Source organism: Sitophilus oryzae, unplaced genomic scaffold (assembly GCF_002938485.1).
Source record: "Sitophilus oryzae breed Bouriz unplaced genomic scaffold, Soryzae_2.0 scaffold_179_pilon_pilon, whole genome shotgun sequence".
NCBI lineage: Eukaryota > Metazoa > Arthropoda > Insecta > Coleoptera > Curculionidae > Sitophilus > Sitophilus oryzae.
Genome location: NW_022146501.1, coordinates 6,713,154 through 6,732,161, shown reverse-complemented (window position 1 = coordinate 6,732,161; position 19,008 = coordinate 6,713,154). Strand labels below are relative to the sequence as shown.

At 33.3% G+C, this 19,008-nt stretch overlaps 1 protein-coding gene across 1 annotated transcript in view; it reads left to right on the top strand.

Moving 5' to 3' along the window:
• LOC115882783 (E3 ubiquitin-protein ligase HERC2) overlaps positions 1-19,008 on the top strand; it is a 90,535-nt gene that overhangs the window by 68,328 nt on the left and 3,199 nt on the right. Inside the window, exons 60-73 of the mRNA XM_030901024.1 lie at positions 1,095-1,343; positions 1,402-1,532; positions 2,969-3,214; positions 5,016-5,185; positions 5,300-5,420; positions 5,474-5,630; positions 5,709-5,841; positions 8,808-8,932; positions 8,993-9,116; positions 10,992-11,230; positions 13,700-13,894; positions 17,164-17,312; positions 17,616-17,802; positions 17,862-17,990. Coding sequence (XP_030756884.1) covers positions 1,095-1,343; positions 1,402-1,532; positions 2,969-3,214; positions 5,016-5,185; positions 5,300-5,420; positions 5,474-5,630; positions 5,709-5,841; positions 8,808-8,932; positions 8,993-9,116; positions 10,992-11,230; positions 13,700-13,894; positions 17,164-17,312; positions 17,616-17,802; positions 17,862-17,990 — 2,355 coding nt within the window. The remainder of the gene's footprint in view (positions 1-1,094; positions 1,344-1,401; positions 1,533-2,968; positions 3,215-5,015; positions 5,186-5,299; positions 5,421-5,473; positions 5,631-5,708; positions 5,842-8,807; positions 8,933-8,992; positions 9,117-10,991; positions 11,231-13,699; positions 13,895-17,163; positions 17,313-17,615; positions 17,803-17,861; positions 17,991-19,008) is intronic.

The window sequence follows — 19,008 nt, the reverse complement described above, 5'->3', positions numbered from 1 at the left end:
AAAATTCTAATAAAAATAGTTAAGTTATAATAATTATTTATAACCATAAACATCCGATACGCTACTGAAGCAGGTAAGTCAAATTGACGTATCTAAATTCTTTGACATCTAATCTTTGACAAGTAGTAAATAAAAGCAAAAATGCAAGAAAAAGTATATAATTAGTTAATATAAGTGAATTTCATAAATGATCGGTTTACTACACGTATGTATATTATATAGTCACTTACTAGCGAAAAGTTGTTCCATTATTTCACACATTTTTGCCGAGATCTACCGTACGCTACACAACCAACTATTTTAGAGTCTTTTTCGATAAATCGCGATAGTGTCACTGTTAATTTAAGTTCTGCCACAATTTCCATCTAGATTTACTACCTTTATACAACTATCAGTAGTAGAATAAATAATAAATAACATAAAATAAGCTCCGTAAAGACTGACAAATCCACAAAATTTCAAATCAAATTTAAATGTGTCAATTGAATCGTCAAACAGAACTGTCAAGGATCCCCACCCTAGAGTGCTTTTTCCGCCCACCATGCATGAATACATGGATAGCATTATGCACCTTCCTTAGTCTTATAATTCAAAGTTAGTAATATATATTTTTCTAACTATTCAACCGAAAATAACATATTTCTTTAAAAGCACTTAATTGCATTTTTCTCGGCTCCAATTAAAATGGACAAAGCTGGTATTTCCCGTCTAGTCTTCAAATGATGCTGTTTTAAAATTTATGGATTTATACGAAAATGAACCCTTCATATGGATGACCAAACATAAAGAATATAGAAATCGTATTGCAGGGTACCGAAAAAGAACTTAAAAAGAAAAAACGACCGGTATCCATGGATGCGACTATACTGTTTACTTGCCAAGGATTTAAACAATGTTTGTGCTAGCGTACTTGTTGAAATGAACACGTCGTGTGAGCGCCACACTTGCCAATGTTGTTTAGTTTGGCGTACTTGCCAAGTAGACGAGTCGTGAGAGTGCGCCTTTACAATGCTAGATTTTTTAAGTTTATACTTATTCTATCGACTTTTGCTATAATACAACTGGACCCATTTGTTGACTATCTTTTTTTGTAGACTTTTAGTGATAGACACAAAGAACAAGACAGCAGCAGATCAACTAAAACAACTTAACTCACCAGATGGCTCGTTGAGCAATCTTCTCGAAGAATTACCTCAGGCTCTCTTGAGACAGTTCGAGTATGAAGACGGCTCAGTCAGGGCAGGTCTACACTTGATGCATTCCGATTTCTTTAAGGTTTTGGTAGCCCTAGCCTGTGATCTCGAATTGGACAAAATGAAAGACGTCGTAGACAACCACAAATGGTAATTTTAGTTACAATAGTATGTGTAATTGTGATTCATGTGTTATTGCTGTTTTCAGGGTTTGGTACAGAAGATATTGCAATGCTGCAAGGGTTGCCAAATCTTTGATACGTCGCACGCCTCTACCTATTAATTTCTGCATGGAAGTTCGAAAGAAATTCACCGATACGCAATCCGAGGGTCTTGAAGGTACAAAAAATATACAGATTTGGTCACCGTAGAAGCGTGGTTTGGATTTTAACGTGTAAGACAGCGATGTAGCCAGCTTACTGAAAAATCAAATGTATTAAAAATTCTATGCGGTATTGCCGGATTTTGCATCAAAAGTACAAACTGCAATTATAAATGGCATTTTAAAAAAGTGACTGAAATAATTGAGCATTATTAAATAGCTTAGTTATGGTATCTTCATTTATTGTGTTATTTCACATACCAACCTACAACACTGTATGTCGCTTTTTATTTTGTTTAGGTTATGTCTAACTGGTCATGTACAGGATGGTCCGAAATGTATTCCGGAAACTTCGGCAGCATATTCTGTAGATAAAAATAAGTAAAAATGTTCGTATAAATATATGTCCTAAAATGGCTTAGTTTCAGAGATACAGGGTTTAGAAGTTTCATTTTTATTTCGATTTTTTTGACATGAGAAATTTGATTTTTATGTCAATATGACTCCTACTGGTAGAGGGCGCCACCTACATGTGTTTTAACTGTTTTGAAGCGTAATAACTTTTTGTCCGTACCTGTATAAAACTACCGAGGAAAAAATATACATCTTTGTGACTTTTTACGTAAAAAATATCTCTTTGTAAAAATCGCTACGAGCAACCGTTCTCAAGATATTTAGAATGGAAATAGTCAATACATGTCATTATTGACGAAAAATAAACACGTTGAGTAGATAGTTAGTTCACTGAAATAATAAATTTGTGAAATTTTTATTTTTTTTAAATTAATCATAAAATTTCCTGCAAAAAAATGATGATAAAACAGTTTCTGTTGAACTTTTGCCACAAAAACTTTCAAATTTATGATTTCAGTCTTATAAGTATTTAGTCAACATGCATAATTTATGTCAATGATGACAGGTATTGATAATTTCGATTCTAGATATTATCTCGAAAACTAATACTTTAGCGATTTTTACCAAGAGACATTTTTTACGTAAAAAACGTCGTAATGTATATTTTTTTACTCAGTAGTTTTATACAGGTACGGGCGAAAAGTTATTACTCTTCAAACCAGTTAAAAAATATGTAGGTGGAGCCCTCTACTAGTAGGAGTCATATTGACATCAACAACAAATTTCTCATGTCAAAAAACTCCCAGACACCAATTTTCATCCAAATATTGAAGTTACTGCAGAAATTATTTGGAAAAAATCAAAATAAAAATGAAACTTCTACACCCTGTATCTCCGAAACTAAGCATTTTAGCACACACATTTATACGAACTTTTTTACTTATTCTTATCTGCAGAGTATGCTGCCGAAATTTCCGGAATACAGTTCGGACGACCCTGTATATTTATCTTTGTCGTATGCATTAAAATACAGAGCACGGAAGTAAAGTGACCAATATGGTATATATTTTTAAATATCATGTAATATATTTTTATTCAGTTTTAACTGAAGGTTACTTGGACCACGAGAACCACACGATATTCAAGAAGGAACACGACGAACAACTTTTGGTTTGGTTGAACAGGAGACCCGAAGATTGGACGCTAAGTTGGGGTGGTTCGGGTACAATTTACGGATGGGGCCATAACCACAGAGGACAGCTAGGGGGCGTGGAAGGTGCTAAAGTGAAGTCACCGACGCCTTGCGAGGCTTTGACGCAGTTAAGGCCTGTGCAATTAGTAGGAGGTAAAATTAAGTGTTTATATGGGATATATAAATTAACAAATATATATTTAGGCAGTTAATTTTATGCTGTGACCAAGTATTATTTGCTTTAGACTGTTTAGTTGTTTACTGAGATATTCGCCCAGTCAGGGGAGGACAATATTATTATTAGCGATGGGAAAAACCCGGTTCCGGTCCAGTTAATGGAGTGTTTGCTTCTTTTCTAGCATATCTAGGACTGTTACCCTTGTTTATATATTCTTCAAGTTATTCAATCGGCAATATATTCAAATGTATTATTTTTGCCCTGTTATCTTAAGAATTCTAAACCTTAGTAACAAAGAAATTATTATTTCGATATATTGGTACATTATTTATATTTTATGATAATGCTAATTACTGTTAATTAATATTAAAAAAAAAGTTACATACCTACTTTAATTTGATTTGATGCAGGTTTATAAAAGAATCATTTCATTCTTAGATTATTTTATTCTAAATTGAGTGTTTTACGAATTTTACGATAATTTTTTTGAAAACAAAACTTTTTACATTCTTGATTAAATGTTCAAAAAATTGCAACTTGCTTCAATAATATTATTTGACATTAAAATTGATATATTATACTTAATACACCATCTAAATCTTTATTACACCAATTAAATCTTTATTAATGTAAAATATATGGTCAGAGTTTTAAAATCAAGTTTGCGTTAACTTTGTATGTGTGAAGAATTATATAGAAACTGAAAATATCATATTATTTTAACTCGCACACAAAGTCCGTTAAACCATAAAACTTTCTAAAGGCAGGATACATGTCTAACTGAAATAATTCAAGTTCATTTTCATTAAAAATGTATCAGGAAAATAATTTAATTAGATAAGGCAAGATTTATTTTTCATACGGTCTTCAGTATTTTCAATACACAGGGTGTTTTCCACGACGTTCTCTATGGGTATATCGGAAACTACTGGAAATAGAGAGTCGGATAATGGGGAAAGAATTGCAATGCGCCTTCGAAATTTTTGAAAAAGTTCATGGCTTACTAGATATTTCGATAAAAACAAAATTGGGCTATTTTAAAAATTGTCCCTAATTCCATTATAGTCCAATTTTAGACACAAAGTTTTCAGATAAAAGTTGTAGATAATCACATCCTTAATGAGATTGCGTCCTCCCCTTTTTTCTAAAGCCTGTCATTTTTGACATATGACACAAACATATATTTTTCTAAATGGAAACCATAGTTGGTCATGACATCATAAAAAGCGCCATTTTTAAACTATAATAGTTAATAGACAAAAAGTATCTAGTCGATTAGTATCCAATTGGTACAGTCCGAAAATAATCGATTTTTATTTTCTCTGTTTTTATTGGTCGCTTCAAAATTCAGAGTAACAAAAAATATTTTTCTGTAGAAAAATACAGCGAAGACGGTCCTGCCATCTAGTAGTCTTAGTCCATAAACGTCTTAGATTGATCTACTTTAAAAATATATATACAAGGCTATTACCTAACAATTATCCTATCCGTTTGTCAGATTTTCCCTTCTCTCGTTGGTATACGAGAATTTAAAAAGTCGATAATTATAATTTATGTATACAGTGCGTTTTAAACTAAGTCTTTCGGATTTAAAGAAATATACTTATTTTTAAGTTGTTAAAACAATATAATGAGATGCTTCTTAGACCCAGCCAAAGTGCTAGAGGGGATTCCCCCTAGCACCTGACTAGGAGCATCCCCACCAACGACAAGGCCTCGCATCTCTTAGAGGAAGTCAAATCAGTTAAAAATAGTTATATATTTTTTTCTATGCAGGTGAACAGACGCTTTTTGCTGTGACAGCTGATGGTAAAGTCTACGCCACTGGATATGGGGCAGGTGGTCGTCTAGGGATAGGCGGATGTGATAGTGTTTCCGTACCAACTCTTTTAGAGTCGATCCAACACGTTTTTGTTAAGAAAATCGCTGTCAATTCTGGAGGAAAGGTAAAATTCCATTCATAGTCTGTTGTTATTATCGATTCCTTTCGTTGGACAGTCTATAGTTTTATTTTATAAGAATAATAGTATATTTTATAACAAAACTCATCAATATTGCAGCACTGCTTGGCACTATCATCTGACAACGACGTATATTCTTGGGGTGAAGGTGAAGATGGGAAATTAGGACACGGCAATAGACTATCATGTGAAAAACCCAAATTAGTGGAAGCTTTGCAAGGTAAATGTAATTCTCTACTTCTAATTCAAATTTATTAACTGTTGTCGCTGTAGGGTATGAAGTAATAGACATAGCGTGTGGTGGGGCACATTCTGCAGCTATTACATCGTCTGGACATTTGTACACATGGGGCAAAGGCCGTTACGGAAGGCTGGGCCATGGCGATAGCGAAGATCAATTAAGGCCTAAACTAGTTGAAACCTTAGTAGGGTAAATATTTTCCTAATAATTAAGAAATCAGGAAAATTTGTTCAAGTTTAACAAAACAAATCTAATTATCATTTTAAGGTATAAAGTGGTAGATGTCGCATGTGGGTCAGGCGATGCCCAAACTCTTTGTGTAACAGATGACGACAACGTATGGTCCTGGGGCGATGGAGATTATGGAAAATTAGGTAGAGGAGGCTCAGATGGGTGCAAAGTAAGAATTGAGTATCTATTGTAATCGCAAAACATTTTCCGATGCAGGTCATCAATCATATCGACATTGACACTAAAGTCTATAAACCTGACTAAATTAAATTTTGGCCAAAATGTTTAAATTTGTTGCATAATTTAAGATACCGAGCAGCTCTTCATTTTACCTTATAGAGCAAATGATTGCAACATAAATTTTATTTAGATTAAAGCTGCAAAAATTAGTTTAAACCGAATTTTATTATCGCTATGTTAGTCACATTGCGCCGCGATCAGCAATGTTGTCCTTTATTATTTGACAATTATCCTAGTGTCAGTCATTATTTTGTATAATATCATGTTGTTGAATCTTTCTGAGTAATTCTCGTTCTTTTGCCTATTTTCATAGTCTTTTTTAAAAATTGCAATTTTAAGCACAAAGTTTTTTTAAGAACTAAATTTTCGAGTTTTTGTATTACATTTCTTGAAATCCGTGTGTTGAAAATTTGCCGAAGCATTTAAACAGTCGAAGCAAAGAGCTTGTAGCTTCCCTGTTTTTCTTTAACTATTTTGAACGAGAACGTGACAATAAAGGTCCTTTATTACCCTTGACTGCAGTCAGAAAAGTAAGTTTGATTGATAAGCAGATTATACCACTTTCAAAGTTACTTTTTACTAAATTCTGTGATTATTAGATTATGCATTAATAGCACCCCCTTTTACTTGTTATTACCACTTATGGCGTTGTAAAATGTACAGAGTGTCCCACTAAGAATAGCTCTCGGCGGTATCTCGGAAAGTATTAGCCGTAGCGGCTGCGGAAGAATATATTTATAACTAAAGACGCTATGGGAAATTACTGGAAATTATTTTCAAGTTTGTAGAACGACCGCTAGGGGGCGCAACTGCAACAAAAAATAAGAAAATGGAGTTCTTACACAATTTTGGCTAGATAAGGTGTACTATAAGTAACAGCTTCATAATCTCCAGTAAATTTTGAATATTTTTTGTTAGAGCCGTTTTCCCCTATCTCCCAAAATAAAGTGGTGGGGGAAGGTTAGATCTGTTTTTATTAGAATATTAATATCTCTGGACTGGATGGTCCGAATCCAACAAGCGAGGGCTCGTTTAAAAGAGCGTTTCTTACTCTATATTGTACCATATAAACAATAATAATAAGCTTTTGAACGTAGACGCTAGGGGGCGTTGTCTTACAAATTTTTTTTTCAAAAAAATTAAATGCAATAGTATATATAATTTTAGCTGATAATAAAGAGTAGTAAAAGCTTAAAAAGTCAGCGAAAACCGCATCTTGATATCTTCTTTCAAACCGAAGATAATAGCAAAATTATAATAAATACCTAAAAATAAGCCATTAATTACCTTACTTTTACAACACGGTATCAGTAGCCCTCTTGATTACCCATTCTAACCTAAAAATAAGATAGAAACAGTTAGTTTATTTTAAAATCGACGATATACCAGAATATCATATCAGATGTATTAATATCTAATAATTAAGATATTAATAATAGTGAACAAGAAACGATGATTCAGTGAAGTCATGGTAGGCTTTGGAAAAAAGTTGCTTTTGACGTAATAGTATAAACGTCAAATTGTTATTAGATCAACATTTTGATAGTCTTAGCAGCGTTTTTTATCTTTTGATTGCTTTTTCAAAATGCCAACAACTTCAACTACTTCAAATAATAAAGGCATTTTGAAAAAGCATTTAAATGATAAAAAACGCTGCTAAGACTTTAAAAATGTTGATCTAATAACAATTTGACGTTTATGCTATTACGCGAAAAGCAACTTTTTTTCAAAGCCTATCATGACTTCACTGAATCATCGTTTCTTGTTCACTATTATTAATATCTTAATTATTAGATATTAATACATCTGGTATTATGGTATTCTGGAATTTCGTCGACTTTAAAATAAACTAACTGTTTCTATCTTATTTTTTTGTTAGAATGTGCCTAATCAAGAGGGCTACTCATACCGTATTGTAAAAATAAGGTAATTAAGGGCTTATTTTTTGGTATTTATTATAATTTTGCTATTATCTTCGGTTAGAAAGAAGATATCATGATGCGGTTTTCGCTGACTTTTTAAGCTTTTACTACTTTTTACTACCACCTAAAATAGCACATACTATCGTATTTAATTTTTTTGAAAAAACGCGCTATGTTTGTTAAATTGTAAGAAAGCGCCCCCTAGCATCTACGTTCAAAACCTTATTATGATTATTATTATGGTATAATATAGAGTAAGAAGTTATTGGATTCTGATCATCCAGTCCGGAGTTATTAACATTTAAATAAAGATAGATCTAACCTTCCCCCACCACTTTATTTTAGCAGATATGGGAAAATGGTTCTAACAAAAAAAATCCAAAATTTACTGAAGATTATGAAGTTATTATTTATAGTACCCATTATCTAGGCAAAATTCTGTAAAACATCTATTTTCTTATTTTCCATTGCAGTTGCGCCACCTAGCGGCCGTTTTACAAACTTCAAAATAATTTCCAGCAATTTCTCATAGCCCCTTTAGTTATAAATATTTTTTTTCCGTTAGCCCTACGGCTAATACTTTCCGGGATACAGCCGAGAGCTATTCTTAGTGGGACACCCGGTACATCAGTAAATCAATAACCCATATAATAACGCTTATAATAATCTTCATAATGGACTAGTTTTTGCCAATATGTAATAAGTAAAATAAGCTATAAAACAAATAAATCAATTAATTACTAAAATATTAGTTATTAAATTAAAAATAGAACGTAAAACTCTTTTAAAAATGATATAATAAATATGTTGTTTGTCAATTTTAAATTAAGATTCATCTCATAAATCCATCACAATCTGGCAGCGCTGTCGCCATCGCTTGTCACTCAAAGTTGATCACGTGCATCGGAAATTGTTTTGCCATTACCATAGTAACGTGCACTACGAACACTATTAAAATTGTAATAAATTTTAGGTTCCAATGAAAATTGAAAGCTTGGCAGGTTTGGGAGTGGTAAAGGTCGAATGTGGGTCTCAATTCTCAATAGCTTTGACACGGTCTGGGAGTGTCTACACTTGGGGTAAAGGAGACTATCACAGGTTAGAAAAACTGTTTTTGAAATCTAAATTAATGTTTACAAAATTTTAATATTTTTTTAGACTAGGCCATGGTACTGCCGATCACATCAGACGACCAAAGAAAGTGGCTGCCTTGCAAGGGAAGAAAATAGTGTCTATTGCCACTGGATCACTACATTGTGTCGCCTGTTCAGACGAAGGAGAGGTATGTGTGTATCTATCATTTATACAGGGTGGCCCATCGAAAACGTTCCGCAAGGCATAATGGCCAGGGTAATTTTTTTTCAGAAAATTCAAAAACACGTCAGTTTTGTTTGTGAGGGGGACAACTTTTGCCCCAAAAATGATTGCAAAATCTTCAACCCTCTAAGCGGGGGTGTCATCCCCCATTTTTTTTTTCAAATGGGAAGGGGGGTCAAGTGGTATCGCAATGAAACGGGCTTTCTATTCTCTATACGTTCCCGCTTCGTTTTTGAAAATCGGTCGAGTCATTGAGAAAATATGAAGGATTGAAATTTGAAAAGTTTATTTAAACATTTATCAGAGTAAATGATAAGGATAAATTCCTTCGACCAATTTCCTGTTTTGTTTTTTTTTCTTATTATTTCTAGATGTTTAGGCATTTTTTTTCACTTGCCACAAGGTTGAACGATCAGGTGTGGTAGTTGCTAGATAGCTGTTCTGTGACTTGTGCGTTGAAGTTCTTTTCAATATCGTTAAACTTAAGACCGGCGTGAATCGTAAAAGTGTCCAAAGGATATTAAAAAAACACAAGTTCCACCCGTAAAAAGTTCAGTCGGTACAAGAACTCAACGAAGACGATTTTGATCGTCGCTTGCAATTTTGTGAAACTATGAGTGAACGAGTGGCAAATTATAATAATTTCCTATTTAATGTGTGTTATTCGGATGAGTGTACTTTCTTTTTGAACGGTGTAGTTAATCGGCACAACTGTCGGTACTGGGCTGAGGACAACCCCAGGGTTTTTCACGAGGTGCACACACAAAACCCTCAGAAATTGAACGTGTAGGCTGGTATTTTTGGAAATTCTATTGTGGGTCCTTTTTTTCTTCCTGGAAATCTAACAGGTGATATGTACTTGGATTTACTGGAAAATACCATCGACCCAGCCCTAACTGACATCATAGAGAACAATCCTGGCTACGTTGAAGCGGAACTAATATTTCAACAAGGCGGTGCACCTCCACATTACTCTCAAAATGTCCGTAATTATTTAAACAATAACTTTCCCGGTCTTTAAACAATAACCACCCGACTTGACTCCTTTAGATTTTTTTCTATGGGGTCACATAAAAAGTAAAGTGTATAACACTCCACCCGCCTTATTAGAAGACCGGCGAAGACGAATTATAGATGTTTGTCGCGAAGTGACCTCGCAAGTTCTTCAGAATGTTCGAGAACGGTTTGAAAATAATTTGTATCACTGTATGGAGGTTGACGGGCAACATTTTCAGCATTTGCTTCATTAATAAGGTAAGTTTTTTTTAATTAATTCAATTTATGGCGTTTTTTTTTTCAAAAAATAACTTTTCAAATTTCAATCCTTTATATTTTCATATATATAAAGCCTTTTTCATTGCGCCACTTGACCCCCCTTCCCATTTGAAAAAAGTTGGGGGATGACACCCCCGCTTACAGGGTTGAAGATTTTGCAATCATTTTTGGGGCAAAAGTTTTCCCCCTCAAACAAAATTGACGTGTTTTTGGATTTTTAGGAAATAAAAATATCTTGCGGAACGTTTTCGATAGGCCACCCTGTATAAAATTTAGATGTTCCATAGACATGTAAAAATTGTAGGTAATGTAGGTAAAAATTTTTAGTACCCATTACTAATAGTAAAATTCTCTAACACAGTATTGCAAACTATTTCAAATATTGTTGATCGCTCCGTACAAGTAAAAGGTAAACAAACCGTTTGTTTATTTACAGTTTGATTTTACCAAAAACCCAGTAAAATCCTTTTCTCGATAATTGGCATTTCATTGGCATTAATGTTAGGACTTTTATAAAAACAAACCTTACCGTACAGTAAGTAATTTATATTATTTGCCTGAGTAGGTGTTCACTTGGGGTGACAACGATGAAGGTCAACTAGGCGACGGAACTACCAACGGTATTCAGAGGCCACGCCTCATAACCTCGCTACAAGCCAACGTTAAGAAAATCACAAATGTAGCCTGCGGGTCAGCTCACACTTTGGCTTGGTCAACTGATAGTTCGGCAAGCGCGAGACTGCCAAGCGTAGCACCCATAGAATATGACTTACTGCAGGAAATACCAACATGGGTCCTTCACAGGTATAAAAAATATTTTTGTGACATGTAGACTTGGTTTTAGCAAAATTGTCTAAATATTTTTATTTTTTTGAAGTAAGAACTAATACTGAATCTCTAAAATACGAATCTGAAGACACCTTATATTAAAAAAATATCTATACCTATGTGGCGGATTCATCTGTTCAAAAAAAAATCCTTTATGGGTATTTCGCCACTGCACTGCAAGAAAATCTACAAAATAAAATAGTTATTTTTTGTAAACACTTCTGCGTTAAACCTAAACGGAGACTGCTTGTCAGAAGTTATGTTTACAGTTACACAAATTTGCCTAACAAAGAAAAAAATGCTTAACGTTTCGGAAAGTTTATCTCTTTCCGTCGTCGGAAACAAAAAAAATACGAAGAATAAAGAAAAAAACTATAATTAAATAAAAAAACTATAATAAACTATAATTGTTAATTTTGAAGTTTAACTTTATATAGTGTCATTTTAACAGAACGTCAACAGTAGACGTATCTGTTTTAAAAAAGTAAAGCGTTCTCGAATAGTTGAATTTAAATATTTTAACGACGACGGAAAGAGATAAAATTTCCGAAACGTTAAGCATTTTTTTCTGTGCAAATTTGTATAACTGTAAACATAACTTCTGACAAGCAGTGTCCGTTTAGGTTTAACGAAGAAGTGTTTACAAAAAATAACTATTTTATTTTGTAGATTTTCTTGCAGTGCAGTGGCGAAATACCCATAAAGTATTTTTTTGGAGACACCTTATATTATTATACATTTTTTTTCAAACGTCACAAAAGTATTAATTTTTGCGACGTGATTGACAATATAAAAAAGCAATTTTAACGCCTAGGCATAAAAGTAAATTACTTTTACGCCTAAGCATAAAAGTACGAAAATATATTATTAAACTGACATAAAGTGTCGAATCCAACGAACGTAACCTTAATTTCTCGATATATAATAACTTACAAGGTATTACATTTAAATCTTTTTATATTGCAAAATAAAACACTAAATCACCACAATACACCAAAACACTTTTACTTTTACACTGGACGCGCGTTTCGCTAACCATGTTAGCATCATCAGCAGATGATTATAAACTAAAGGACAATCTACAAGTTGAGCGTTTATATACTCTCTCAGTGGGCACCGAGTGGGCGTGGCAAAATCTAGCCAACCGAGTCAGAGCCCACTGAGCGTAACAGTTAGATTTCCGCCACTAGAGTAGTAGGAACAAAGAACTTAAAGGAATTGGACCGTTGTCTCTGTCATACTATCTTTACATTTATTAATTCTGATGCTTTCATATGCATCTAATTGCCTGTAATTTGAGACTTGTTTAAATTAATTTTAAATTATTAAGATCTATACAATGTTCTTTATCAACAATATGTTCGGCAACGCAAGATTTATCCGGTCTACCATATCTTGAGCTAAATGTTCTTTAAATCTAGTCAATATTGATCTTCTAGTTGGCCCAACATATTTCTGATTACAATCTTTACGAGAAATTTTATAAATACCCGACCTTTCCAGTGGAGGTGTTTTATCCTTTGGATTACCTAATAATTGTTGTAATTTATTATTAGCACTATACACAAGTTTATAATTGACATTCTTAAAAATTCCTTTTAGACCACGGGATAACTCTCTATCAAACGGTATCGAAAAATATTTAGACGTATCTTTCTCTACTTGAAAAGTCGAATTTTCAGAAATCATTAACCTATACCTACGTTTTCTAATTAATTTATCAACTAATGAAGGAGAATATCCATTACACTCAGCTACATTCCTAATGTAATCTCTTTCTATTTCATATCTTTCGTTGGAAAGTGGTAAACTAAGTAATCTATGAACTAAGAAATTTAAATTGCCATTTTATGTTCAACACTATGATGTGATTCATTAGGAATATATCTGCATGTGGTCGTATTTTTCCTATAGACATCAAATTCCAGGCAATTATTAGTATTTCTAACAACTAATACATCTAGAAATGGTAATCTGTCGTTGTTCTCAATTTCATGCGTAAATTTAATGGAAGGAAAACGATTATTTAACTTAGAAATAAAATTATCTATGGTGTCTGAATGTGTGTCAAAAACAGCAAAAATATCACCTAATATCTACCTAAACCATACTCTTGGAAAATACTCAAACTGATTCTTAGCCTCCACTTCAAACCTGCTCTTTATGCTGTCGTTTTATTTTGCTGTGTAACACCAAAGGTTCCAACCCTCAACTGTAATCTTTTTATATTATTTGGAACGTTTGAAATTGTTTAAAAAAATTATTTGTAACGTTTGAAAAAAAAAATAGCATGTTCTATTCGGAGTAACAAGAACTTTTAGTGCCTCGCCTGTAACGTCAAACGTACAACATCGCCACAAAAAGTATCATTTTTACTCCTAATAAAACAATATACTTTTTTTAAACTCATTAAAAATGTTAATTTTACTACTGTTTGCTTTTCAGGAGATTGGTTCTTTTGCATCATTTTACTGAACTGATCTGTCCCTGTATAGCAATGTTCCCGATAACGGGTGACGATTCTTTACATGAACTAAGAAATATCCTGATTTATTACATAAAAGAAGCTACTTTTAGGAAAGTAGTTCAGGCAACCATGGTCAGAGATAAACACCACGGGCCTATTATTGAGCTGAACAGGTAAGTGTTTAGTTTTAAGCTGAATTCATGTCATGAGCATACTGTATACTATGTGCAGGGAGAGAAAAACACTTTATTTTTTAAAAATTTTCGACAATAAAGGCATTTATTTATTTATTTATTTATTTTTTGGATTAAAATGACCGACAACATCTGTTACTGTTCTGTATTCTTACTCTGTATAAGAAAACACTGACAATTAAATTTTTGTCAGAAAATTTCTTTGAATAAAAAGATTAAAGAAGGAGAAAAAAGCTATCCATCTATTAATACATTACAGACGGAATCGACATCATGAACCCTCATTTTTGATAGTTCTGTTTTGCGTATTTATTTGGCATTTCTGAGCTTATTTTATAATAATAATAATAATAATAACTTTATTGCCTAACAGGTATTTACCCATACAAAAGACAATTTAGACATATTAATATGAAATACAGTAATAATTAATAAAATATAAAAAAAATACAGAAAAAGAAAGTGTATATATGTGAAACAAAAGATAGATGAAAAAATAGATAACAATTAACGTTTGAAGAAATGAGTGTCCAGATGCCCTTTAAAACTTTGGAGGGAGTTGTGGAAGAGATCCAAATCTGTCTGTCTACTGATGTCGTTGAAACTGCAACAGGCACGATGTAGTGGAGCTCTGCTTGCAAGGACGGTACTTGGTTTTTTTGTATAAAACGTCGTTTTCATTCTAGTATTTACGGACGGTACATTCCAGCAAAGTTCACCGAGAAGAGAAGGAGAATCCAATAGACAATTAGACAACTTATATAGGAATATGATAGACGAACGAAGTCTATTATCCTTTAACGAAAGGAAATTCCATCTCTTCAACAATCGGCCGTGATCATAACTTGAGGAGGATATATTCCATCCTCTTTAAAAAACAATAATTTTAAAAAACGACGTTGGACATTTTCCAGACGTTGCTCGTGGCTACTATAAAATGGAGACCACACCAATGCAGCATAATCCAGCCTTGACCTCACAAATGCGTTGTAGAGAGCAATAAGACACGGAATATTGTGGAAGTTCTTAGTTGTGCGTGATATAAAACCCAGTGCCTTGAGACGCTTGTCGTGCACTGAGACGCTTGTCGATATAGACGCCAAGGTCTTTTACCATATCGCAGTTTCCCATTGTAATGCTGTCTATTTTGTAGTCGTATATGATTTCTCCGTGCTTTAGTGTTATGGACATTTTCTGACATTTCTGTATGTTGAGTGGTAGATGGTTGCGAACAGTCCAGGCAAAGATGGAGTTTAATGAATTCTGAACTCGTATACAATCTTCTGAGTCGGTCACAACAGAGAACAATTTTAGATCGTCGGCGAATAATAAGGATGGACAGTCAATTACGTTGAATATATCATTGATGTAAATGGAGAATAATAGAGGTGCGAGGTTACTACCCTGAGGAGCGCCACTTGTTGGTGTAAATCTGAAAGAACGGTGGCCATTATATTCAACGTATTGCAATCGGCAAGAAAGATATGACGAAAAGAATGCTACGAGTTCTTCTATAAAACCAAAATTTTCCAATTTATGAAGAAGTCGCGAGTGACTCAACTTGTCGAATGCTTTCGAGAAGTCCATAAAAATTGCATCTACCTGCTGGTGTTCTTCAATAGCTTTATATGTATATTCCATAAATGTAGTAAGATTTGTTACAGTATATCTTTTTGGGAAGAAACCATGCTGATTGGGGGAAAGTTCGTTTTGGATTTGGGGAAATAATTTCGTAAATATGCACATTTCAAAAGCCTTGGCAAAGTTTGATAAAATGGCAATCGGTCTGTAATTACCAATGACGTTGACATTACCGGACTTGAATACTGGACAAATCTTCACATTCTTCCACGCATCGGGGAAAGTATTAGTACGTAGAGCCAAGTTAAAAATCTTAGTAAGCGGTTTAGAAGACCGCTGCACAGTCTCTAACAATGGAAGAGGGAACACTATCAGGTCCTGCAGTGACTTTAGCTTTCAGTTTTCGCAGCGCGTTGAGAACATCAGATTCATCAAGTCCAATCAGGGAAACACAATTTAGTGGTAGCTGTACAGGACAATTGTCCTGCTTCTGTTCGTATACACTTCGGAAAAATGATCCAAAAGCATCCAGTACTTGAGATGTGTCGGAAAGCTGAGTGTTTTCATATTCCATAATGCCTGGTATGCGGGAATGTTTACGCTTCTGGTTCACAAATTTCCATAAATCTTGAGGTTGGGTTTGCAGATTGTTTTGGATCGTCTGTTCATATGTTGAGTAGGCCTCTTTGATTTGTCTCTTAGTGAGTGCGCGAAGACGCTTGAAGGATTCTAATGCAATAACGGAGTTGGTGCACTTGTAAATTCTGAACTGTCTGTATTTTTCTTTTAAGTTGTTGATTATATCCCTTGTGAACCATGCTGGATAAGTCCTGGAAGTGTTCTGTTTATCATAAAGTGGTATTACTGCATCCATGATAGTAGTAACTTTCGTATAGAAAACTCTAACTAATTTTATGTTATTTATTATTTATAATATCTACAAGTGGTTTTGTTCTGAGGTAGTAAATCTAAAAGGGTATTGTGTTAGAAAGGTAACTAACAACGGAATTATTGCAAATTCCAGAAAGACTGTAATTGTGCAGTAGATATCGGATCAAAAATCGAAATTAATAAGTGAATCATTTTCACTGGTAATTGTATAATATACGTTACGTGTACTAAACCAGTCCATTATGAAAAAATCACTTAGAATTAACTAATTATATATTTTTTCTTGAATTTTCGCTGTTAATTACTACTTGTCAAAAATAATTGGATACGTCAATTTGATTTCGCTGGTATTTTTGATATTAAATAAATATTATAACTTATCTATTTTTTTAATAATTTTAATAACTAATAACATTTATTGACAACGTAAAACAAAACTAACAAATTATTGAATCTCCTTTACATTATAATTTTACATGTTGTAAATAAAATTAGAATGGCACTGATGAACCGAAATTTAGGTCAGTCATGTTTTGTAGATGTTTGTTGATATGCTCCTTCCTTAATCTTTATATTCAAAGCGTATTCATATCATTATGAACTTGAGTTATATTGTGAGAAATTTACGACTACAGTTGAAGACAGAATTATAAAATAAAAATAAAAAATTTATAATAATTAATTAATATTGATAATATTAAAAAAATTGACTGTTGATAGATAATAGATTGATATTTAATATTGGTACTATATTCAGCTATTAATTAATTTTACAGATTACAAGTAAAGAAATCTAGATCAAGAGGTGGCCTGGCTGGTGTGGACGGTATGAAGTCCGTATTTGGACAGATGGTAACAAAATTACCGTTGTTAACATCAGAAGCATTAGCATTACCTCATAGGGTTTGGAAAGTAGAATTTGTAGGTATGTATGACATCTGATTAAATCCAATTTAAAGAAAATGAGGATTGAAAAACTCCACTTTTTAACACTAAAGGCGCGTTTCACTCTCGTAGTTACAGAAAAACTTTTTTCCGAAAAAGTATACACGCCGACGTCTTTTTAATTGTAGCAAGTACTAGAAGGACTTAATTTGCTGTTGTTAACACCAAAGGTTGTGTATTGCACCCCCAACTGTATTAAGAAACACTAAAAATTGTAAAACTCTTATTATTATTTTATGAAACATATTTATAAGTATATTTATAATTTGTTGTCTTTCTGCAGGAGAGAGTGTAGATGACTGCGGTGGTGGTTATAGCGAGTCAATAGCAGAAATGTGTGACGAACTACAAAACGGATCACTACCCCTACTAATACCCACCCCTAACGGCAGAGACGAAGCGGGAGCTAACAGAGACTGTTTTATTTTGAATCCGACAGCCAAAACCTGTTTACATTTGAATATGTTCAGGTAACAGCTTAAAAACAGTAATTACTGTAAACACCAGTGTAATTATATTTTTTGATTAGATATTTGGGTGTACTGATGGGCATAGCTATAAGAACTGGATCACCTTTGAGTTTGAACTTAGCTGAGCCGGTGTGGAAGCAATTAGCAGGAATGGACCTCACTCCTGCAGATCTCACTGAAATTGATAGGTAAAGTATAAAATGATGATTTTTTAATTTTAAATAGTGTGAATGTGAAATACATAAATTTATTTTGAACGCCCTGCAGCACCAAATATCTTTACATATATCTTTTACTTCATCTCTATTCGAATTCTCCTCCCAAATTTGAGTACTCCACCTTCAGAAACAGTAGCACCATACACCACTGACAATTTTTTACTATATTGAAATCTAACATTTTTTAAAGTAGATTGAAAAATTACAAAAACTACTAGTTTTAGATATATTAGGAAGGCTACACCGTAATAGGATGATTATGATGATATAAAATAGCTATAGAATTTAGGTAGAATCTAAAAATAAAATAAGAAATAGGTAAAAAATTAAAAAAACAGGTTATATCCGCCACACTTCTTTGAAATGTCCTGTATACTCAAAACTAATTTTAAATTGTGTATCTTAACAATTCCCAAAAGTTTTCTATTTAACATTTCTTCAAATTTCACAAAACAAATGAAATAATGAACATTATCGTTGATTCACCCTATTCTACCGTGTGATCGAAAAAAACGGCGTCCAGATGGCTTGGAAATGACGATCGATGACATTCATAAAATGACAGCGATCTTCATTTCATAGCCATCACTGGTCGAACTTTATCAATTTTGAAAGAAAATCTGCAATGTTTCCCTTAAGAGTCGATTACTCTGTATTGTTCGGATCGCTCTCAGGGGTCGGGTAAAGCGGGTGTGTGGCCGCAGGAAATGTATATTATATTTCACAAATCTGCCTAAGGCTTAGCCCGATCCTGCCACATCCAAAATTTCAAACATACGTGCTTTGTTTAAGGCTTGATTAAGGTTTGCAGAGCTTCAGAATTTGCCATAAAATAGCTAGCAATTTGTTAGAAAACCATATAAATTATATATCACTGTAATCACAAAACTTCTATTTCCGTATTGTAACGGAATTTTAAATTGTGTCTATATTTTCGAGGAAATTTAGTCCAAACATAAGGAATATTTTGTTAATGTTTGACCATCAA